The 23,908-nt window shown below is 40.1% G+C and overlaps 1 protein-coding gene and 3 gene segments (V, D, J or C); all 4 read right to left on the reverse strand.

The window, feature by feature from the left end:
- Positions 1-9,899: 9,899 nt before the first annotated feature.
- On the reverse strand, positions 9,900-10,451 carry LOC122846617. The segment is given in 2 exon segments: positions 9,900-10,261; positions 10,360-10,451. Coding segments are annotated over 2 exon segments (396 nt in total).
- Positions 10,452-11,671: 1,220 nt separating this feature from the next.
- On the reverse strand, positions 11,672-15,148 carry LOC122846143 (zinc finger protein 239-like). Of its 2 annotated transcripts, XM_044142928.1 has the most exons (3): positions 15,076-15,148; positions 14,584-14,632; positions 11,673-12,769 (listed from the first exon to the last, which is right to left on the reverse strand). In XM_044142928.1, exons 2-3 carry the CDS (start codon positions 14,623-14,625, stop codon positions 11,795-11,797), a joined length of 1,017 nt encoding a protein of 338 aa, XP_043998863.1. In that variant the 5' UTR covers positions 14,626-14,632; positions 15,076-15,148; the 3' UTR covers positions 11,673-11,794. The 2 variants fall into 2 exon arrangements, with proteins under 2 accessions (XP_043998862.1, XP_043998863.1); XM_044142927.1 differs by lacking the exon at positions 15,076-15,148 and having other exon boundaries at positions 11,672-12,769; positions 14,584-14,688.
- A 3,278-nt stretch (positions 15,149-18,426) lies between these two features.
- On the reverse strand, positions 18,427-19,177 carry LOC122846174. The segment is given in 3 exon segments: positions 18,427-18,559; positions 18,647-18,954; positions 19,095-19,177. Coding segments are annotated over 3 exon segments (363 nt in total).
- Positions 19,178-21,049: 1,872 nt separating this feature from the next.
- On the reverse strand, positions 21,050-21,682 carry LOC122846183. The segment is given in 2 exon segments: positions 21,050-21,472; positions 21,563-21,682. Coding segments are annotated over 2 exon segments (363 nt in total).
- Positions 21,683-23,908: the final 2,226 nt, after the last annotated feature.

A 23,908-nucleotide genomic window follows, 5' to 3' on the forward strand; every position in this document is an offset into this window, starting at 1 on the left:
CCCCCCACCCTTTCTGTGATCTCTCCGGGTTGTTGTTGAGCAGCCGAGGCTTTTTCTGAGTCGTTGTGCTCTTCTCAACGTGCAGTAATACACGACTGAGTCCGCCGCCGTTTCCGCAGGGTGGAGCTGAGCACGGCGGGTCGCCGCATGGCGAACCTGGACTTGTTGAAAGGAGGCTCCACGTCCCACGTGTCTTTACCGAGAGAGAGCGCCACCAGCTGCGGTCCACCTGAGCTCCTCCATCGGTACCAGTACATGTAGTGGTGCTGGTCGTCGTCCTGCTCGCACGCCAGCGTGACGGACGGGTCGTTTTCGCGGCTGTAGGATTTCAACACAGGCGGAGGAAGCTGCGAAACGAGGAGGAGGCTCATTCAGAGCAGAGGAACTAATTATTTCCTTCACTCTACATCAATTTTTTTCGTATAAACGATTTCCCCTCGTGTTTTTAGGGGTGGCCATTTATCGCATCGTTTATTATTTATCATAATAAATTTCTTACCACAGTAAGATTTTGAATATCAATAAATTTGAACATATGATTAGACCTGTGTGTACTGTGTGTTTCAGTGGTACCAACCACACTTCTTTGAGTGGCATCCTAGAGAAATGCCTGACAAATAGGAATATTGTTAGTAAGAGTTTGTGTGGCTAGGATTGCTGTCATCAGGTCACAGTAACACAGTTACCTAAAAAGAGTCATGAATAGTTCTCATCACTTTTCTTGTTACAACAATAATACCGCAGAATATTGTGACAAAACTTCATGTCCATATCGGCCCCCACTAGTGCGCAGCTCAAAGACCAAACCAAACCCATCGAAGCTCCTTCCTGCGTTCCTCTGAAACGCTATTTGAACGAGGTTGTGGTTTGTGTGCATCACTGTGACGGGCAGCGCAGTAGTAGGTGCTGCTGTCGTTCACAAACAGCCCAAACATGCGGAGAGTGAAGCTGTTTTGTTCGTGATCGATAAACAACTGGAAGCGTCCGGCGTTCGTCTGGTTCTTTCTGAGGATGAACTCGACCTGAGCGCCGCGGTGCTTCTGTTGATACCAGCACATGGTTAAGTGAGTCATGTAACGTTTTCCCAACAAGCACTCAAGCGTCACATTGTCTCCTTGGTGAGAAATGACGTCTGCAGGCTGGAGGACTTCACCAGTGAGACCTGCAGAAGATGAAATATTTAGTTTTAATCGTTACAGTGAAATGGAGGTCAAACGCATGAGAAATAAGTTTTTCTTGGCGTTGCTGAACTCACCTAAGTGTAAAAACAGAAGCAGATAAAGAGCTGTGGGCAGCATGTTGCCTGAGGAGGAGCGCTGGGCTGAGTGAGGCAGAGCCGCTCTGTTGAGAGGAAAGAGAAGAAAAAGGAGGAGGAGGAGGTCACATGACCACATTTCACCAGTCAGTGTCACAGTTAACAATTCCTGGATTTGTAGTCCAGGAATTGGATTAACAATCCGTTTTTTAATCCAATTGAAGTTCACACTGGTCTGTAATTTATCAATATGTGAGATGTGATACAGATTTCTGTTGTTTTTGCTTCCTGTCAGACCATCAGGTAATCATTCACATCAGATAAACTCTGTAAGTAAGTGCAGGTTTTGAACTTTAATTGGATTCACTAAGGGGATAAAAAAAAAAAAAACTATTCAAGCCAACATGGCTTTATGTGAAAACATAATTCCTCCCTCAGTCAATTTCTGTGTGGCATATCGAAAAAAAGTTTGCTCAATCGAAACACGGCAGTTTGGAAAGAACTCTTGTTTTTTTGACAAAAGGTGTTTGGTGCAGGGATCAGAGAGGTTTTTTTTTTTGTTTGTTTGTTTGTTGTTTTGGGGGGGATGCCTAATTGAAATTGGTTTATTTCACAAAAAATATATATTTGCATCCGGATGTTGTCACTGGTGCAAACCATGAAGAAGAGGTCAAGCAGTAGTAGATCGAGGATCATGCTGTGAACAAACTTGTTCTTGTGTGATTTTAATTGCATTTCTTATTTAATGGCAACACAGGAATTACTAAATTGTGGGGGGATTTTGACATTAACAGAATATTGACAAAGTTTTGCAAACATTTGAAATAGAAACACAGCTAATAGTAGCATGATGGAAAGAAGGGAAAAAAGACGGCAGTGTCCATGTTTGGAAAATAGCACTGCTTTGAAATGGCATAAACGTCAAGATCCTTTAAATGGAAGAGTCTATCCTGAGCAGTGTTGGCATAGTTACTTTGAAAAAGTAACTTTAATCGGACTACTGATTACTCCTTTGAAAAAGTAACTTAGTTATATTACTGACTACTTGATTTGGAAAGTAACTAAGTTACACTAAAAGTAACTTTTTAGTTACTTTCAGCAGCTGCTAACAACAACGCTCCGCCTCCTGTGAAAATAACATTGATCTTTGTCAATATTTAATTGTAAGCTATTTTATAATGGTAACATCAACAATGTGTCTCCACTGATAAGGCTGAACTGAAGAGGAGATTGTAGAAAAAACAGTCCAAAAAAAAATAAAAAACGTGAGTAATATGTGTGGTCCACTGTTGTCTGGAAAACTCTAAGAAGGATTGTAAAGCCCCCACCCCCCACCTTCAGGTTCTGCGTTACGGCCCTGCATTTGTTGTCACAGCACAGAGCTCCTCCTGCAGCTCCACAACTCAGATGGCTGCACAGATTGGTGACACTTATCTTAACATTAATAATCATAATGGCGTTAACTTGCCATTATAATCATTGCCAACTACGGACACGTTTATTGTGCTGTTCATATTGCTCTCGATGTTTGCAGTTTTCTGGAGCGCAATGCGAAGCTCGACGTCATTCAGAGGTGATGCATTATCTTGACATTAACAAAAACACAGCGGGACGGATCATCTGAGAAATGATGGACAGGGAGAGACTGAGTAAAACTACTTCAATGACGGACAAATTCTTGGATTTATTATGAGTCTCTGCTTATTCCAAAGCCCAAATGAGTAACTTCACATTCAAAAACGAGCCCAAAAAGCGCAACCCGCCGCTCATTAAATCGGCAAGCAACTTTAAAAAATGAAGCCCAAAGCCGCTTATAATAATCGGACTTGGCGACAGAAACTCAAAATAGTTCCAGTTTTTCCACCAACAAAATGCTCATCTCCCTCCATTGTTTACATTTTTGTCGCATAGAGACGTTGGTCACTCGACAAGACGAGTAGAGGAAATACGATTACGGTAAATAACAAAAGAAGATAGTAACGCACAGTGATTTTGATAAGTAACTGTAGTCTGACTACTCGATTTGAAACAGCAACGCGTTAGATTACTCGTTACTGAAAAAGTGGTCCGACGTCAGTAACGCATTACAAATTAACATCACTGATCCTGAACCAATGAATGGATTGATTGATTGATTGATTGATTGATTGATTGATTGATTGATTGATTGATTGATTGATTGATTGATTTTCACACTGCTCGTCTTTCCAAAAATGTAGGTAAATTCAACATTGCAGTCATTTGAGTTTGGCTGTAAAAGTAAAATAATGAAAACAAAAAGAACATAAAAGGAAAAATTGCAACAATCTCCAATAACAGTTGAATGATTTCATAGAAATCGATAGTCATTAGACAAAGGCAACCCAACTTGAAGCTTTCTGAAAGCGTAGGACTTTTAGTCATGAGGTTTCATTAAACCACATCACTGTGTACTGCCAGCGCAGAAATACACGGCGGAGTCTGAGGCAGAGGCGGCGGTGATGTTCAGGCCTCCTGTCTGGGTGTCTTTTCTTGTAATCTTGAACCTGCTTTCAAAGGCTTTCTCATGGACCGCTTCACTCCCGACGTAGCTGTATCCTATCAGCTCCATAGCACCAGTGTCTGTCTGTTGGTACCAGAGCATAACATTTAGCCCGCTGTCGTTGTGACGACAGTGGAAATCCACTTTGTCTGCCATGTTGACTATTTTGGGATCAGTTGGTTGAAATTCCACGCTCTTAGCTTGATCTGTGGGGAAAACGGATGATTTGTTAGGTCTGACTGCAAATGTACGGTAGACGATTAGGGCCGCTGAAAAGAGTCAGAATTTTGAATTTTATCTCACAATTCAGATTTATTTATATTTTCTCAGAATTCTGATTTTAATCTCAGAATTCTGATTTTTTTTTTTCTCAAAATTGAGAAAATGTCAGATTTCTGACTTTTCCTTTGGAATTTTTACCTTAATATAAGAATTATTATTTTAAAATCTGAATTCTGATTTTAAAATGTCAGAATCATGATTTTATTCTCAGAATTTTGAGATTAGTCAGAATTCTTTTTTTTTTTTTTTTCCAGTGACCCGTATCCTCTTCCTACACTTAAAAAAAAAAAGAAGAAAAAAAAAGTAAAATAGAAAATTTCTTGACATTTTGAATGCATCATAACCTACACTGAGGCAAGATGAGGAGAAGCAGGATCATCATTCGCGGCGTCCTGCAGGTTTTTGTCGCTGCTCCCATCGGGATCTGTAAAGAGACGCGACTTTTAGAAGCGTGAACGTCTCACAGGAGGAAAACCTGTCAGGGTTTTTGGTGAGGCAGTTCCAATAAACCACATCACTGTGTACTGGCAGCGCAGAAATACACAGCCGAGTGAGACGGGTCGGCTTTGAGTATCTTCAAGGCTCCTTCAACGGTGTTCTTTCTTGTCAGCTTATATTCCTTGTCAAATTCCCCCTCGTAGTTTTGGGAGTTTTCATATCCGTATCCGATGAGGGTCATTGAGTTTGTGTCCTTTTTACTCTGATACCAGAGCATCAGTATAAGACTGCTATCGTCATGGCTGCAGGTGATTTCTACCTCACTGCTCTCACTCACTATGAGCGGAGAAGACTGGCGAAAATTGGCAGCGCTTACCTGATCTGTAAAGACAAAAGCAGAAGATCAGGTCAGTACTTGTGATAAATGTCAACGTGGATTTGAAATCTTACATGAGAACCAGATGAGGAGGAAGCTGAAGGTCTGTGTTGGTGAAGACATTGTGAAGCAATGAGGTGAAGAGGCAGAGTCTCCGCCGGGTGAAGGAGGAGGGCGAGAAATGGGTCAAATCGTGAACACACCCGATTGGAGGAGGCCGCATGTCATGTGCTGTGGCTCCACCTGCTGGTGACGTGAGCACAGGGCAGCTTCGTCACACAGTTCTGCAGCTGAGTGTTGTGAAAATATTGAGACGAAATCGATTTAGGAAGAAATGAACTGGGTAACAGCGTGTTCTGTATTTTCATTTTGTTCCTAGATTTTTACTGTAAAAGAATTTTGAAGCAAATAAAGTATCAGAAATTGACATTTGCTTCAGTGTTCAATATTGACAATGTTTCTTCAATAAAGTTTTTTCTGGTAACTTGTCCTAAATTAATGTTTTGATTGTAACATAAGCGAGCATCCCTGCAGACAGAGCTTGTTTCTATTTATTTATTATTTAGATATTTTTATGAATGCGCGTTTTGCAGACTTTGTACTATATATGAGAGTCATATGGCCATATCAGCCGAGTGGTAATAATATTTTGGGATTTTTATGTGTGTAAAAAAAACAAAACAAAACAAAAAAAACTCAAGTATTTGAGTATCCTCCTCCTCCTCCTCCTCCTCCTCCTCCTCCTCCTCCTCCTCCTCCTCCTCCTCCTCCTCCTCCTCCTCCTCCTCCTCCTACTCCTCCTCCTCCTCCTCCTACTCCTACTCCTACTCCTACTACTACTACTCCTACTCCTACTCCTACTCCTACTACTACTACTACTACTACTACTACTACTACTACTACTACCTGGGTGTGTTTTTGTCACAGTCTCCAGCTGTGCTGCTGCACTGTGTGACTGGCAGCACACAGATACACGGCCTCGTCTCTCTGCTGAACGCTGGAGACAGTCAGAGACCACTGCTTCGTCTGCGAGCGCTTTGCTTCGAAGCCGGATTTAAAGTCTGGCTCATAGTTTGCGTTGCCAGCCAGCAAATACACGATGAGCTGAATCTCTCCTCCTCTAAGCTGTCGGTACCAGTACAGATATTCATATTCGGTGTCGTTCTGGTAGCAGTGCATTTGTGCCCTCGAGTTACTGATGATGTCTCTGGGCCACTGAGTGATCAGGACGCACTCACATACACCTGGGAAAACAATTAAAAAATGTCTAAAAATCTTAAATAACAATGCTGGATGGCTTTGCTCATTATTAATTATAATAAGAGAAACCGTACTGACTATACCTGCAGTCCAAAATATGAAACATGCCCATGCGATGTTACCTGGAGTCATTTTGTCCTCAGAGTAGCAAAAACCGTTTAACTTCACTGAGCCAAAGGGTTAGCATCTATCAGGAGGAAGTGACATCACTTCCGAAACAAAGATGGAGAGAAGCTCGTTTCTGAGTGTTCCACCTCTTAAACACCTTCACGTCTTCAGAGCGGGGATAAACATAAACATGACATAACACATGAAGGAGTATTTATGACTGGTGTCATAAAGTGTCATTTGGTAAATAATGACACTATTAATGCTTTAAAAGTTGCATTAAAAGTCCTTTAATGGGCCCAGCTTTGAATTATTGGGTAAATAATGACACTTTAATGCAAAGTTGACACTTTTAATGGACTTTTGATGCAACTTTTAGAGCAACTTTGCTTTAAAAGTGTCATGATTTACCGAATGACTCTTCATGGCAACAGTCGTAAACATTCATAAAGATTCCTTCCTGCTCATGACAGGTGTTATGTCATGTTTATGTCGGCGTCAAGTCAGTCTTATGCACACCTCTTGCCAAACGTTTATCTCTCAGCCCATGCGGGTTTGAGCTCCAGTGTTTTTGTGCAGCAGCCAGGGGAAGTGAAGCACTGTGTTGACTCGCTGCGCAGAAATACTCTGCTGTGTCTCCAGGTTTGGCGTCGGAGACGATCAGCTGAGCTTTGCCTTTCGAATGACCCGTCATGTTGAAGCGACTCTCAAAGCCCTTCTCGGGACTTTGGTTTTCATAGTGAAGCAGTCCGATCAGGTCTACGGTCCGTCGCCCGCCTCCCGCCGCCGACTGGTACCAGAGCATGTAGGGATAGCTGTTATCGCCGTGGTAACAGTGGAGACGGGCAGCTTGTCCCGGCTCTACCAGGATGGAGGCTGGGGACTGCTGGATTATGGGCTGTGACGCCATGATGTCTACAAGACAAATAAATAAATAAATAAGAGTGAAAGTTGCATAAATATTTGTTAGAAAACTTCATCTCGTCTTTTTACTCACCTGCAAACAAAAACAGAATCAGGAAAGTGATTGACATTTTTGATTATTTTAATTTTATTTTTTATTTCCGTTTATAGAATTTTATTTAAAAGTGCAAACATACAGAGATATTGTGAAAGAGCAAACTGGAGGGAAAACATTTATTGTAGTGTTAAAGGAGGAGGAGCTTACAGAAGTCAACTCGTCCATGTGTTGTTACCGCCCTCTGCTGGTCAGGGTGTAGATTCACACACTTAAAACGACACACAGAGCAGCCGCCACGCTTAATGGCAGCACTGACTGACAGAAATGTCTAAAATAATCTCAGCTTTTGGAAAAATCCAAAGTTTAGTATGATTATTAAATGGGAGAAAACCTTAAAAAGATTAAGAAATAATAGTTTTGCTTTTTGGTGCTTATTCTCCCACTGTTAAATCATATTTTCTTAACTTTTATTCATCGTTCCAGAAAAAAAAATAAAAATATTGCTACTTGATCAGCTTTCACATCGTTCTGCTCAATTTGATATTTATCCATTGAAAAGTTTCTGAAAGAGGAATTTCAACTCATTGATTAATCAGAATTAATGTGCTAAAAATACGACACGTCTATTAGGAAGTAGAAACTGCTGATTTCTTTTCCCACGTAGAACATATTTAAGTTGGCACCAAAATATGTTAAAGATCTGTTGTTGTTATACCAACCTTCCAGCAGGTTCTGGTTCTGGGAATGCAGAGCAGAACCAGAACCAAACATGTAGAAGCAGCATTGATTCTGCAATCGGGATCAAACTCCCAGAAAACTACAAAACAGCCGAAACACTGATTTCCCATAAAACCAGACTAAAGACCCGTCTTCTTAGAGTCTCTGTTGTGGAACATTTATCAACATACTTCTTGTGTATTTCCTGGATTTTGCTGGTGGCCTTTGTCAAAAAGTGATGTTTATTGATTGTTTATAATTAGTTACTGTAGGAAGTTTTTATTAGTTTAAAGCTCTTTTGAACTGCCGTGTTGCTGGAATGTTCACCACAAACAAACTTGACTTGAATTTAAATCTTTCACTCTTCGAGTGCAGTTATAGTTTGGAGTGTTGAGATTTAGATGTTTTTATCTTCATTATTATTTTTCTAGTACACCTGTTTGTGTTTGCATCGTGCCGACGTTGTTCCGCAGGCATTGTGTGGTTTTATTGGTTTCCTGCTGCTAATGGGGGGGTTTTTGTAAGAGAGCGCCGCCGTCTTCTCCACTGTGCCTACCCGCCGCTCCAAAATATTCTCCGCCGTACTCGCCGTCGGTCAGGTTCAGGATGTGGAGATGAGCCGTGTTCTCTCCGTCTCCGCTCACCTCGAAGCGGCCGACAAATCCGCCCTCGATTTTTGGATTTTGATAAGACATGTAGCCTATCAGCGTCAGGGAAGGGTCTCCCGCTGAGCGCTGATACCAGAGGATCGTGTCGTAGCTCTGGATCTTGTGCGTCAGCGTCAGCTTGGCTGCGTCGTGTAGCTGCAGAAGGAGATCAGGTGGAGATTGAAACACCGGTTTCTCTTCACTCGGCCAGACTCCTGCAGAAAAAAAAGAGAAATTGTTGAAGAATGAATTATGTAGTCCATTTGTTTTTTTTGTTTTTTTGCTAAAATGAAGTGAATATTTTGGGGATACCTTCAAACCAGGAGAGAGTGACGATGCACACTGTGAGATGGTGAAGCTTCATGTCGAAACTGAGCGGCCCCCCTGATCTCTGCAGGGCTTCGTGAGCAGGAAGGTGTAGCAGGAAGTGACCTCGCTGTATAAAGCTGAAAAATGTATTCACACCACTTAGACTTTTTTTTTCTTCACATTTTTGTTCCAAGGACTTCAGGCTCAGACATGTTAAGTTCATATCACGCAGTTGTTTCTCATTTTGGCTTGAGGTCTGGACGTTTACTGGGCCATTTGAAGACACAAATATGCTTTGATCAAAAATCATTCCAGGAAAACGAAAAAAGCTAAAATCCTGAGGAGGGAGAATGATACTGGAGGCAGAGGAGGAAGTCTGGTGATTAGGAACTATTTAGGTCCCGCAACGACAATTTAGCTGACTTTAATATTTACCGTGTTTTGTTTTGGTCATTATTATTACACTTATTGTTGAAATGTGTGTGTTAGGTGTGTCTATCAGACATTTATAGCAATATGTATTGGTTCAATACGGGCGGAAACAACAACCACCTATCATTTTAGGCTGAACTGAATATTTACTACTCTCTTGTTGACACACTGACATTACTCACCTTCTGTCTATCAACCACTTTGAAACACTTTTCTTCATCTGTCTAACTTCTTTATCCTTCCCACTCTTCCGTTTTCTGTTTTGTGCCCTGGAGTTTTTTTTTTCTGCCCCATCTTTAGCTCCCTGTTAAGTACATTCCTACAATTCAAATATAAAGGAAGAAAAAAAAAACACCCCTCAAAGGGATGCTGCCTAAGCTGCCTGAATGGGAGGGAGGGGCGCCTAATCAGTGCTGTTCCTCTGTTATTGATCATTTCATACACAAACAGCTGTCAAGTACATAAAATGTTGACTAGAAAGAAAAAAAAATAAATTCCCCACATGGTTTTTGCGCCCCCTCCAGCGCGCCTGTGCATTGCATACATCGCATACCCACTGCTGAAGTGAGAACAGAGTAGGAGAGGTGTTTTTGTCAGGAGCAGTTGGCTGTTTGATGCACTGTGGGTTTACTAGCGGCGCAGAAATACGTGGCGGCGTGTTCGGCCGCGTTCAGGCTCCCGATGAGGAGCGAGCCGTTCTTGGCTTTGTTTCCACTCAGATCTCCGGCTAAGCTGAAGCCTTTCTTCCTGAAAGCCTCCTCGATGCCGTCGTCTCTAAACTCCGTGTATCCGTAGCCGAGGAGCTCCAGGGCGGCTTCGCCGGGCCGCCGGCGGTACCACAGCATCACTCTGAGGTCGCCGTGTTCGTGGCTGCACAGCAGCTGCACGCTTTGTCCTTCTCTACCCAGCAGAGCGGGAGGAGACTGATGGACCTGAACTCCCAGAGATAAACCTGCTGCAGTGAAAGATTTTTTTTTATTTTGTGTTTTAAAGATTAGTGACTTAGAAAGTGAAGGAACATTATGTGTTACTCCAGAATAAAGTAGCTGGTACCTGTAAGGAAATGGCAAAAGAGAATGAAAATCATTTTTCGCTGAGATGAGTGGAGTTTGCTTTACATCTGCAGACTGACTCTCAGTTTCAGTTGTTGGTGTTTCTTCATCACTGTGATGTCACCAGATGGGTGGAGTGACTTTCTGTACAGCTCTGGAAAAACGTAAGAGATCACTTAAAATGGTCAGCTTCTCTGATTTCATAGGTTTATGTTTGAGTAAAATGCATGTTGCTCTTTTATTCTATGAACTTCTGACAACATTTCTCCGGAATTCCAAGCATAAATGTAGCTTTTATTTACAGAAAATAAGAAAAGGCCAAAATAACAAAAAGGTTGCAGTGTTTTCAGATCTCTAATAATGCAAAGGAAACAAGTTCATATTCATTTAGGAACAACAATACTGATCTTTTAACTCAGGAAGAGTTCAGAAATTAATATTTGGTGGAACTACCAGGAGGTTTTCAAGTAAGAGCAAAATGTATTTGGTAAAAAGTTTTCAAGTACTGATCAGATAATCAGTCATTTAATATTTAAAAATTACATCATCAGATGGACCGAAGTATAAATTTAAGTGGAAATTTTGCTATTTTAAAGACGAAAATGACAATAATTCATATATTCAGGTGATTTTAAGATTTGTTTTAAAGTACTTCTGCTGACATACAGAACATTACAAGACCAGGTTCCTGATTACCTTTGTCAGTTTTTAACTAAATATTCTGCTGCTCATGTTCTTCGTTCTGAAACTCTGAATGTTTTGGTCGTTCCATGAACACGGTTAAAATCAAATCAAATCAAATTTTATTTGTATAGCACATTTCAGCAGCAAGGCATTTCAAAGTGCTTTACATCAAATTAAACACAAAAACACAAAGCAACATAGAATCAACATTAAAAACAGAACATTAAGTCAGATTCCGTCAATAAATTTGCAAATGATTACGTTTCAAATACAACTCTAAACAAGTGGGTTTAGAAAAACTAGCGGGGCCAGTTTACACTTGCAGCTCCGTTTTTCTGACTGGAGATTTTTAAAAAGCAACTAAAACATTTTATTTTCCCAGGCTTTTATCTCTTGATTTTACTGAGTTTCTTATGTTGGTTTTATGTTTTCTGTTGCTTTAAGGCTGATTTCTATTTTGATTTTATGTCTGTGACAGGCACTTTATAAATAAACTTTATTTAATTACTCTAAGGAAGAACAGAAGTGGAACACAAGACAAAAATAGAAAAATCTGAGGAACACCAAAGATGACAAAATTCCAAAACCAAATCAAACCACAGATTCTGACAGCATCTTTGTTATTGTTACAACAAAAAGATGACAAGACAATTTATTTGCATGCTTGTTATTATTATTGATATAAATGTCACTGACAGCACCGACTGTTGTCGCCATAGTGATAGAAGACAAGAGGAGAGAAAGAAGTTCCCTCACATTCCAGATGTTGCTGCTGTCTTACGTGGATCAGGCTTTTCACCAGTGTGGATTCGCTGATGATACTTCAGATTTGAGAATTGTTTGAATCTCTTCTCACACTGACTGCAGCGATAAGGCTCTTCACCAGTGTGGATTCGTTGATGACATTTTAGCTCGGAGGAACATTTGAATCTCTTCTCACACTGACTGCAGCCATAAGGCTTTTCACCAGTGTGGATTCGCTGATGACGCTTCAGATGTGAGGATTGTTTGAATCTCTTCTCACACTGACTGCAGCGATAAGGCTCTTCACCAGTGTGGATTCGTTGATGACATTTTAGCTCGGAGGAACATTTGAATCTCTTCTCACACTGACTGCAGCTATAAGGCTTTTCACCAGTGTGGATTCGCTGATGACACTTCAGATGTGAGGATCGTTTGAATCTCTTCTCACACTGACTGCAGCTATAAGGCTTTTCACCAGTGTGGATTCGCTGATGACTCTTCAGCGCTGACAATCGTTTGAATCTCTTCTCACACTGACTGCAGCTATAAGGCTTTTCACCAGTGTGGATTTGCTGATGACTCTTGAGCGCTGAGGAATATTTGAATCCCTTCTCACACTGACTGCAGCTATAAGGCTTTTCACCAGTGTGGATTCGCTGATGACACTTCAGATGTGAGGATTGTTTGAATCTCTTCTCACACTGACTGCAGCTATAAGGTTTTTCACCAGTGTGGATTCGCAGATGAGTGTTCAAAGCACTCTTCTGAATGAAAGTTTTTCCACACTGGTCACAGAGATAGCGCTTCTCTCCAGTGTGAATGCGTTGATGACATTTCAGATATGTCTTCCATCTGAATTTTTTCAGACACTTGTCACAACGGTGTTTTTTCTGCAGCCTCTGGTTGGGCTGAACCTGCTGTCCATCGCTGGGACCAACTGAGTTTTTATCTTCATGTCCGCCTGGGTTTGTGCAGGTTTGGTTCTATGAAGGGAAGAACAGTAATTATAGCCAACAGTAAATATTATACACAAACACTTTGATAGTCAAAACATTTATTGCTTTGCAGAGATTAAAAGCATCCTAACACATCTCGCCGTTTAGTTTAATCAAGTGCAAAAGTATAAATTTGCCTTTCTCTCAGGTAGACTAGAGGTCTGGAACCTGTGGCCCCACGAGTGGCACTTTGGACATTTTTTAATGGCTTCTAATAATTTAGTTAAAAATGCAGAGAAACCAACTGACGGTCTGTTAATCTAGGCATAATGACAAAAGTACATTTTAATAAAATGGTAAATGACTGAACTTATATAGCGCTTTTCCAATCATTTTGACCACTCAAAGCACTTTACACTGGAGTCACATGCACCCACACAAACTCACACATTTATACATCAGTAGGGGGTAAATGCCTTGCCCAAGGGTACATCAACATGTGCCATGAAAAAGCTGGAGTTGAACCTAGAACCTTCTGATCACAAAACAACTACTTTACCCACAGAGCCACTCCTAGTCGTCACTAGTATACAACAATTGAACTGCCTCAACAGAAGGACAAGAAAAGTTCCAGTTATGTGTTTTTTAATCTGTTTTTCTTGTCATTGAAAATCTCTGATCACTTTGGGAGTTTTGCTGTCAGATGTTCTGAGAAGTGTGATCTCAAAGATATATTTTTGTATTCAATACATATGATTCCATTTTCCTCGCTGACTCTGTTTGTGTTGGTTTAATTCTTCACATACGAATCTAGGGCAGGTTTACTGACCTCATCAACATCCTATAGATTTATGTAAGATTTATGTGTCACGATGATTTGTTGGCAGATTAATTGAAAACCCAAATGCAAAACAGCGGATACGTGCAGTGAATAATGAAAAGATCAAACCAGTGATGAGAACATGGGGAAGATGAGGGGAAGTGACAGGAGGAACCAGCAAGGAGTAACTGAAGGAGAGGTGCTTAAGTACTGGGAGGCTGAATGCTGACACAAAGGACCAGGCTAAAGACTAACAGGTAGCTGGTGTGAGGGGAGACAGAAAAACTGAGGGGGAACACTGGGGAATAAATGAATCTAACATAAAGGAGAACTGGACTAACGAGACATAATGAACTGGAATAACTAAGAAAGGACTGAATTACAGAAAGAAGACTGATATACACAAAATAAGACACATAAAATACTGAAATGAGAACAATTAAAAAAAAACACCAAAGCAGAATAAAACAAAAAGCAGCTTATCCAAATAAAAGAAGAGGAACTAAGAAACATAGAAATAAACAAAACCCAACCAAACAACTCGGGATCCTATTATTATGTTGTTTAAATCCCAAAAAAGAAATAAAATTGTGGTACTTTAAAAAATGACAACAGATTTTCTATAGTTAGATGTTTATCAAAATGACAAGTCAGGAAACATTTATGGCTCTAAAAAAGTGTTGTTGTTGTTTTTTAAATGGTTCTTTGGACTGTAAAGGTTTCTGATCTCTTTTGTAAGAAAACAAAAAGATTTGGGTTTTGTTAGGTCAGGTCACCAGGCAACACAGAGACAACCAGGACCAACAACCACACACACACACACACACACACACACACACGCACACACGCATACACACTCTCATACTTATAGCAATTTAAAAAAACCAAATGAAAATAAATGACATATTTTTGAGGTTTGGCGTGAAGCCAGAGTACCCAGAGAAATCACATTCATGCACAGAGAGAACAGTCAAAGTAAATGCAGAAAGACTATTAAAAACACAAAAGTAGCACTTAGTTCCCACAAGTTTTAATAACTAACCTCTTCCAGTGATGTCTTCTCTTCCAGGTGAAGTTTCTCCATTTCAGTCCTGCGTAAAACAAACATTCATAACATGTCAAATTTAATTGTGGATATTTGTGCAGCAGTGGTAGCAGTTTCTGAAATAGTTGAAACCAGATATTGATTAGAGACAACCTGATTTCACACATTAGGATTTTAAAACAGTCTTAACTTCCTGCTTTATGTCAGCCAGGATTAAATACATTCCCTAATTTATCTGGAAAGTTTTCATGTCTGTTTTTCATTAGAAAGTTTTCATGAGCTAAGCTAACTATGCATTTAAACAGATGCTTTGTAAACTTCTAGCACTTTTAACAGAAATAAATGAGAATCATGAAACAGAGGGATGATTTCTGCTTCACATGTTTAAGTTTTAGTAATGACATCATTCTACATTTTGCAAAGCGAATTATTAAACATCAGTCTGAATTATTACAAATATATGTGATAAAGAAATAAGCCTTTACTTACAATTGCTGTGAGCCACCTCTTCAGATTATCTTTGTCATAATATTGACATTTGACAGATGCTCTTATGGTTTCCATGGTAACATTGTTCAAAGGATTACAGCTCCTTAAACATTTAACTCTCTATGTATTTAAAAAATAACATTCAGCCATCTGATTAGACTAATCAGAAAGTTTCACTTAAATGTTAAATCTATTTTATTTTAACAGATCTGGAAACTTGTTATGATGCATACAGTACTGTTTCCATGGAGACAGGTTGTTTTGATATTTTACATCTTAATGTAACCATAGTTGTAACAAATGACTATATTGGTTTGGTTTTGTAAATGTCATGTCTTTTGAAACAAGCTGCATGTGTGTGTCTTTGTGTTTATGCTAGCATGCAAAATTGGAACTTCAATCCAAAATGGCCGACTTCTTGTGATACTTGCACTATGACATTAGTTGTAATTTCTGAGCGTCTTGGTGAGCTCTACAATTGTACCAAATGTCATGTCTCTACGATGAAGTAAGAGGGTCATTTGAAAGTTGCTAGGTGGCGCTGTTGAGATTATTCTTTGCAATTTTTGCGACGACCTTAAAATACATAAATGTTAAACAGGCTGTATGCGTCCGCCAAGTTTGGTGAGTTTTTGAATATGATAAAGGCTTTAAAAAGCCTCCTATTTAGGGAGGTTTTTTAATAATAATAATACTGTTTATTATTATTCAGAAAAATAATAATAAACAGTATGAAAACAAAAGGCCTTCGCAGCGCTTTGCTGCTTGGGCCTAATAAATTCAGATTTGAAAATGACGAAAGGACAAACTTAGTGTATGAACAGAGCAACACGAATGAATAGATGAGGCCTTTAAGTCAAACTTCTTTATATTTCACATTTCACATTTAAAATTGCGTTTACACCTTAAAAACGTCACACAGTCACCCATTGTGAAACAAGCCGTAAACATTATATTTTATCAAATGCCATCATCAAAAATGATTTAAATCAACTCCGTGTTTCAGCTGTTTTACGGTTTCCTGGATGTTTGTTCCAGATTTGTGATGCATAGAAGCTGAATGCTGCTTCTTCGTGTCTGGTTCTGGTTCTGGGGATGCAGAGCAGAACCAGAACCAGAAGAGCTATGGAGGTTGATATGACAACAACAACAGATCTTTGATGTGTTTTTGGTGCTGAGCCGTTCTGTGATTTATAAGATAATGAAATCTTTTGAATAGGCTCTGAAAAACAGCTGTGGCTCCGTAACTTTTCAACTCAAAAATCCAATTAAACACAATGGCAACACAACATAAAATCACCTCAAATGTGTCTGTAACCAAAATACAATTTTATACACTCACGACAAACTCATTTTAATGTCAAACAAAAATAACCAGAAACAATACCAAATGCAGTTTTTTGTATGTTGATTTTATTTTTAAGGGGAAAAATTCAACCTTACCTGGACCTTTGTGAAAAAGTAATCTTAATCTACTTTTGTTTTGTTTTTTGTTTTTTTTAGTTGATTGAGAAATAAACTTTGATTAACCTAGTTCTCTGGAATGCTTAGGCCTAATTTATTAGCTAATATCTTTGGGCGAGTTTTGTTTTTTCGGGGTTATTTTTATTTTTTTATCTTTTTTTTAATAGAACAATGTCACTTTGTAACACGAAGACGCTCAATTCAAAACAGAGAGAAGCAGGTGCTTGAGAGCATTTATTTATTTTTTGCCAAATTCTTCTGCCAAACCACCGATGGTGGTGATAAAGCAGTTTTTGTAAAGCACGGGCAGGATTCTTCATCAGTGTGCTTCTCGTGCTGCGCAGTAGTAAACAGCCGTGTGTTTCGGATCGGCGACATTGATCACCAGAGAGGAATTCTTTGCCGTGCTGCCGCTCAAGTCTCCGGCAATTTGGACGTTTCGATCGTCTTCGTCCTCCATCTTGATGTCGCTCGTGTACAAATGTCCAATTAGTTTCAGAGCCGTGTCTGCAGGCGGCTGCCGGTACCAAAGCATTACCCAGAAGTCTGTTTTCTCGTGGGTGCAGAAGATGTGAACTTTTTCTCCAGGTGTCACGGTGATGTCGGAGCGGGACTGACGGACCTCAAGACCGAAAGCAACATCTGGAAGACAGCAAAGATCGATAAATGATCTCGAAATGTGGGGAATTGGTTCACAGTTTGTTTGATTACAGTCAAGATAATACCTGTTGTGAAACAAAAAAAGAGAAAACGAATCATATTAAAACCCGATCGGTGACATTAAATCTTAAAAGTGTAACAAATGCTATCAGACTGCAATTCTGACTAACGGTAGAGTGAACTATGAGAACAAAAAGTGATGGCATTAAATCAAGACGTGGGCGGGGCTTATTCAAACATAAACCAACGGAAACCGGTCTGAGTTTTTGTATGAAGAACGCTGGCTTTGCTGTCATTGTGCGTAGCTGGCTGCACAGTAATACACCGCAGCGTGTTCAGGTTTCAGGTCCGTGATTAACAGAGAGCCGTTCTTCGCCGTCTCTCCACTCAGGTCTCCATGAAGGTTAAAGTGTCCCTCGAAAGGTTTTTCAAGTTCTTTGTTGCCGTAGTTCAAGTGTCCAATCCGCTTCAGCGCTTTGTCTCCGGGGGATTTCTGGTACCACTGCATGAGCGTGTAGTCGGTCTTTCCATGGCTGCAGACCATTTGGATGTTCTGTCCGAGTTTTCTTAAAGCTGCCGGAGGAGTTTGATGGACCTCGACGCTCAGACAAACGCCTTGAATAGTGAAAGAAAATTCAATTCAATTATATATGTCTATATTTTTTTGGTCATCTTTAAACTTTTTCATACAAGTCACAAAAGAAAAAAACATACACACACACAATGCTGAAGAAAAAACACAAGACAAAACTAGTACAGAAATAAACAATATTTCTGGAGGGACAAAAGAGTAAACAGAGCACACGTTTATTATGTGTCTTTTCACATTGTTATTAATAAATTACCGTCATAATCAAACCATCAGACTCTTTCTTGTGTATTTTTCAAGAACATATGGAGTTCCCACTAAGTTTGTTGACACACTCATGAAACAAGACATAATAAAAACCTTATTGTATTTTATACATGTTTTTTCTTTTTCATCTTAAAAGTGAGAAACACAGTTTTAACTCCTCACAACAATTATTCCACACCTGAATCCCTCTAACTGAAGTGCAATTGTTTTTACTATTCATCCCGACTTTTCATTTGAAAAAAAAAAAAAATCCATCTCTCTTTTAAGTGTATGGGAAATATAAATTAGGATTCAGGAAATATGAAAAATAAAGAAGTTGTTTACCAATGAGCGAAAACCAAAGGAAAACCATCTGCATGATGAGGTACTGTCTCTATCTCTCTCTCTCCCTCTGAGCAGACCAGTGTGTCCAACAGCGTTTTAGTCTGTTTTATGAACACGCCCAGTTTGCCAAGCCATTATAGTTGAAGCTGAAAAGCCTTCGTGGATCTCCAGTGCCATCTACTGGAAAGAATAAAACAAGTAAATTTCTGAAGCTCCCAACAGAATGAACCGGCTGTCAGTTTTTGTTCAGCTGTTGTGTTTCCTCACATCACTGTGTTTGCTGACGGCACAGAAATAAACGCCGCTGTCATCAGGCTGCAGGTCCTTCACAGTCAGAGCTCCGGTCTCTATGGTGTCTTTGACCGCTGAGTATTTGCTCTGCGGGTTTTCTCCGTAGTCTGGCTGCCCACCGAACGGCGTGTACACAACCAGGGTCATGGTCTCCCCCCGTCGCTGTCGGTACCAGTACATCTGGCTGTGACCTTTGTCTCTGGTGTGGCTGCAGTTCATTTCTGCGGATTCGGCCGCAGACTTCCAGATGATTTTAGGTAGCTGAGTCACATCCTGGTAATGACCTGTGAAAAGAAAGACAAAAGTACGATACAAATTGTAAATTTTGGATGAACTATATTATCATCTGCGTAGAGTTAAATTCACTCTGAAATTTGAGTGTCATCGGTTATTAAAAATATCTTTTGGTGCTGGGCTTTTGTACCTGGTTGCCAAAACAATACATGTATGAAAGTGAGAAGTATGCAACCCAACATGGTGGTGTTTAATGACCATCCTCATGTTTAAGCTTGCAGTTATTTAAGGCGGAAGACAGGAGAGTTAAAGCCAGTCTGCAGTAAGAACCTCCCATTCCGATCCCTGATTAAATCAGGGGAGGGAACAGATATTGATGCGAATGCAGGTGAAAGCAGATATGGACTGTAAGACAAATTAAAACAGACAAAAGCCTGTGATTGCCATGTGTTGTTTGATGAATAAATTTAAACTACGCACGATTCTAATGATTCTTTACACGTTTCTGTGTCATCCATCACAACACCGATCTTTGAGTCGGTGGGGTTTAAATTCTATGTGCTTTTTTGTAAATTATCACTATTCATAATAGATTCTGCCACTTTATGAAATTGAATTCAAAGAATTTGATTAAATTCTAAACTATCTTTTGAGATTTGAGTCAAAAATCAGTCTTGTTCCATGAATGTGTTTGTAACCTGCTCCAATAAATTAGCTAAATATTGTAACCACTGAGTCAAAAAATTTATTTATTTTTTGTTAGTTTCTCCTAACCTCTTTTATGTTTTCAGCCCAATTCCTTTTTCAAATATGTTTTAGTTTGTGTTCATTTAGAGAAATGAAAGGACCTCTTGGTAAGAAATGGTAGAATCTTTTCTTCCTCCACTTTTCCAGCCTTGTGATTATTTACTAGCTTCCAACAGATGATTTGTCTGGGAGTTGTCAGATCTCACTCAGTGTTATCTTGATTGCTGAATATTTGGTCTGAAATGTCTCTCGTCTGTTTGTTCACCAGATGCTGCGAACACATTTGGTAAACTAATGTGTTCACAGGGTCATATTCTTTTCCTGTACGCCTTGTGCCAGTACATTTGGTTTTGTGACCTATGTTTCTGCTGTGGCTTCACTTTCTACCTTTAGGCATATGTAATTGAAAATAAAATAAAAATACAGCAGTATCATCTGCATACAGTGAAACACTCAACATTTAAATGCTAATTTTTCTTAGTATAGTAAAATATAGTCATAGTTGCTTCTCATTGTTTGAATTTACAGCAACCTGACTATAAATATGAGAAACATTCATCTCATTACAGGGTGATATTCTTCCATGTTCATTATAATGTCTGGTATGCGCTGCTATGTAAGAAGGAAGGGGCCTGCCCAATTCCTGATTAAATCAGAGGAGAAACCAGTACTGGTGAAAACGCAGGTGCAAAGCGGGAGGGATGTGAAATGTGCAACAGATTTGGGGATAAAGACATTTAGAGATCAGGAGGTTTTTGTACTGAGGATCAGAGTTTTGCAGCACTGTGGAAACTAGCAGCACAGAAGTAAACTCCACTGGTGTTCTCTCTGTGTTCTTTAATCGTTAATGTGCAGGTTTCCCCTTTATTTGCTCCCCCTCCAATTTCTACTTTTGCTCCTTCCTCTAGAGTGGAAGAGCCTGCGAACCGGTACCCCAGAAGCTGCATGTCTCTGCTCGTCTGCTTGTACCAGAGGATTCGGTTGTAGTTGTCGATACTGTGGTAACACTCGATTTTGACTTCCTTTTCAGAAGATTTGTAGATATCTGGTGGAGACTGTTGGACTTTGTCACTTAGAGAGGAACCTATGGGGGGGGGAAATCGACATAAATGGAAGCAAAACATCAAGCAGTGCAAATGGAAGAGCTGAAATATCTTAAAGACATTACCTGAAACCAGAAGAGGGTTCCAGATCAAGCAAGTAAAAAAGATGAGGAGCATTTTCTGATCCCAAAACATTTGGCTAAACAAAACCCTGGAATGGTACTGATATAATTCACTGTTTTCCATTACATCACATTTATAATGATTCATCCGTACAATACTAAACATATTATATACCCTCGTTAGGCAGGTGATGTCACAGGTCACCTGCCTCTTCGTAAGTTACGCCCCACAATGTCACCGACACCTCAGACAACTGGATCTGGAGAAATGCTGCCACCTAATGACTGGATATAAAATAATACAAAGAGGAAACTTTGAGGTTTTTGTTTTGTGGAACATTAACTTTCAGCACTGTGGTAGCGAGCGGCACAGAAGTAAACCGCGCTGCTCCTCGAGGTGAGTCCTTCGATTGTTAAGGTGCAGGTCTGGCCTTTGTCTGCACTTCCCTCCAAAGTCACATTCATGCCGGCCTCCGGGTACCTGAAGCTGTTCTCCACCCGTCCGAGGAACTGCAGCTGTCCGCCGTTCGATGTTTGCTTGTACCACAGAATTTCATCGTAGTTATCGATTGTGTGCAAGCAGCTTATTTTGGCTGATTCTCCGGGACGCTTGTGAATGTCAGGCGGATTCTGGTGGACTTTCTCATGAAGTAGACCTGAAGGAAAGTTCTCGGCAAATTCAATCAAAGTACAAACAATTTATGGTTTATGAATGTTCCTTTTGGTTTTGAGAATTGTGTATTTACCTGACGCTGCTGCACTCAAAGTAATACAAAAAAGTACCGTGTTCATTTTGCTCCTTTATGGCTGAAAAAAAGAGTCCCCAAATGTCCCTTTGGAGCTATTTCCTCCTCTGTCAATACATGGGTGGTCTCTACGAGGTTCCTCCTCTACCAGAAATTCAAACCGCAGCATGTTTTCACCTCCCTCATGTACATCGGTGCCTCAACAGAAAGATCCAAACCTTGATAAACTGGTTAGAGAAAACAGGTGCATGGACCTGAGAGACGGGGAAACAAAAGCAAGAGGTTTTTGCCCTGAGGACTTTTTGCATGTTGCACTGTGGTAACTGGCAGCGCAGAAGTAAACTGCACTGCTGTTCACGTTGGGCCTGTCTATCGTCAGCGTGCAGGTCTGGCCCTTGTTGGCGTTCCCGTCGATCTTTACCTTCGCTCCCTCCTGTGGATAGCCGATGTTTGCTAACATGTATCCTAGAAACTCCATCTGCCTGTCCGCCGTCCGTTTGTACCACAGGATCCGATCGTAGCTGTTGATATTGTGCAAGCAATCGATTTTGGCTGTTTGCTCCAGTTTTTTGTATAAGTCAGATGGAGTCTGATGGACTTTGTCACTGAGCGAAGCACCTATTGAGGAAGCAGCAAAAGCATGATAACTTCAATAGTTGTCAAGTAACAGAGAGTTAGATCTAGATTTTCTTTTCTGTACCTGAAAGTCTTGTGATCATAAATGTCAAACAAAAGCCTGTGATTACCATGTGGTATTTCATGGTTAACTTTAAGGACGTCCTGTTATTGTTACAAACTACGAACACCTACTGATTACTCACATCGTATTTCTGTAATGTCTATTCTTCTTTGAGCGGGTTGGGCCTTAATACATTGTTCTGCTTGTGAATTATTACCACACACTGTAGAGATACTGCCACCTTGTGGTAAAAAATAAGACAACATGTTAGTGAATCAAATCCTAACTAAGCTGTGGCTTAACATTGATTTTACTGAGAAGATGCATAAAAAGATCCAAAAGATTGGATTAAATTAACAATTTGGTTCGAGCTTTAAATTAGAACTTTATTTGTGAGTTTCTGAAAATGATTGTTGTTCTTAGAAATGTCTGCCCTGCTCAGTTTTTTTCATCAGACATCTAGGATGAGAGAGTATTTCGGCCATCGTTTCCAGCTCAGCTGAAAATGACTCATGCCCCTGTGTGATCGAGGTTTAAAGTAATCTTTGAATTTTATCAACATGTTTCTTTCTTCTGACAGGAAAATAATGCTCACATCTCAGAATGACACACCATGCAAAGAATTAATGCAATGTGAAGAGCAGTGATGCCTTTCAGCCTGAAGATTTATCATCAGGTTAATCATCAATATACCAGTGGAAACATGCAAAAAGCTCTTGGATTTTATAAGAAGTGTTTTTTTTTTAAACAATAATAAGGTGAAGGGCTGAATCCCATTGCTCTGCAGTAAAAACCTCACATCCTCTGATAAAATCAGAGAAAACACCAACGCAGGTGTGAGCTGGAATTCAATGCCAAAGCAAACGCAGCTGCAATATCAGGACGTTTTTGTATTGAGAAGCTAAGATATGAATCACTGTGAGACTAGCAGCGCAGAAATAAACCGCACTGCTGTTCTGGTCCAGTCCTTCTACTGTTAATGTGCAGGTTTCCCCTTTAGTCGCTTTCCCGTTTATCGTCACATTCACGTCTTTCTCCGGAGATCCCGAGCCTCCATACAGGTAGCCCAGGAACTGCAGGCCTTTGTTGGCTGACTGCTTGTACCACAGGATTCTGGTGAAGGTGTCGTCGGCATGTGAACAACGAATTTCAGCTTTGCTTTCATTAGGATATTTGTGAATATCCGCTGGAAGCTGTTGGACTTTGCTGCTTCGCGAAGATCCTGCAGAAGAAAAAGAGTGCCATAAGTACCGCGTTTCTAAAATGGAAACTGAAAAAGTTTGATTTGTTTAAACTTAACCACAACAACGGAAAAGCTTAAATACACAACCTGAAATCAGGTGTAGGCTACAGCTGAAGCAAATAAAAACAATGAGCATTTTCTGTCCTGTAAACATTTAGAAAATTAAGAATTCAGATTTGGAGAACTATGTCACTTATAGGAGTCGGTTTTTCTTTGTTGCGTCAGGAAGTGTAATGTCTCGGTTGCATCCTTGTTCAAGTCATCATTACAGGGTGGAGCAAAGGTAGATCCTCCTCCTCTTAACTTCACAGAGCTGGTTCAGCGTAACGTTCTGGATGAAGACATACTGCCACCTATGGGTCATAAATATAAATAATAAAACGATTAGTTTCATGGTTTCTCCAGGCAGCTGCGTCTGGAAATA

This window comes from Gambusia affinis, linkage group LG16, assembly GCF_019740435.1.
Source record: "Gambusia affinis linkage group LG16, SWU_Gaff_1.0, whole genome shotgun sequence".
NCBI lineage: Eukaryota > Metazoa > Chordata > Actinopteri > Cyprinodontiformes > Poeciliidae > Gambusia > Gambusia affinis.

Excerpts from the sequence above, each read along its gene's own strand:
- LOC122846143 (XM_044142927.1), bottom strand. The coding sequence starts at position 14,649 with ATGTTTGTTTTACGCAGGACTGAAATGGAGAAACTTCACCTGGAAGAG. Across the intron at positions 12,770-14,583 it reads AGAAGACATCACTGGAAGAG|AACCAAACCTGCACAAACCC; the intron begins GTTAGTTATTAA and ends TTCCCTTCATAG.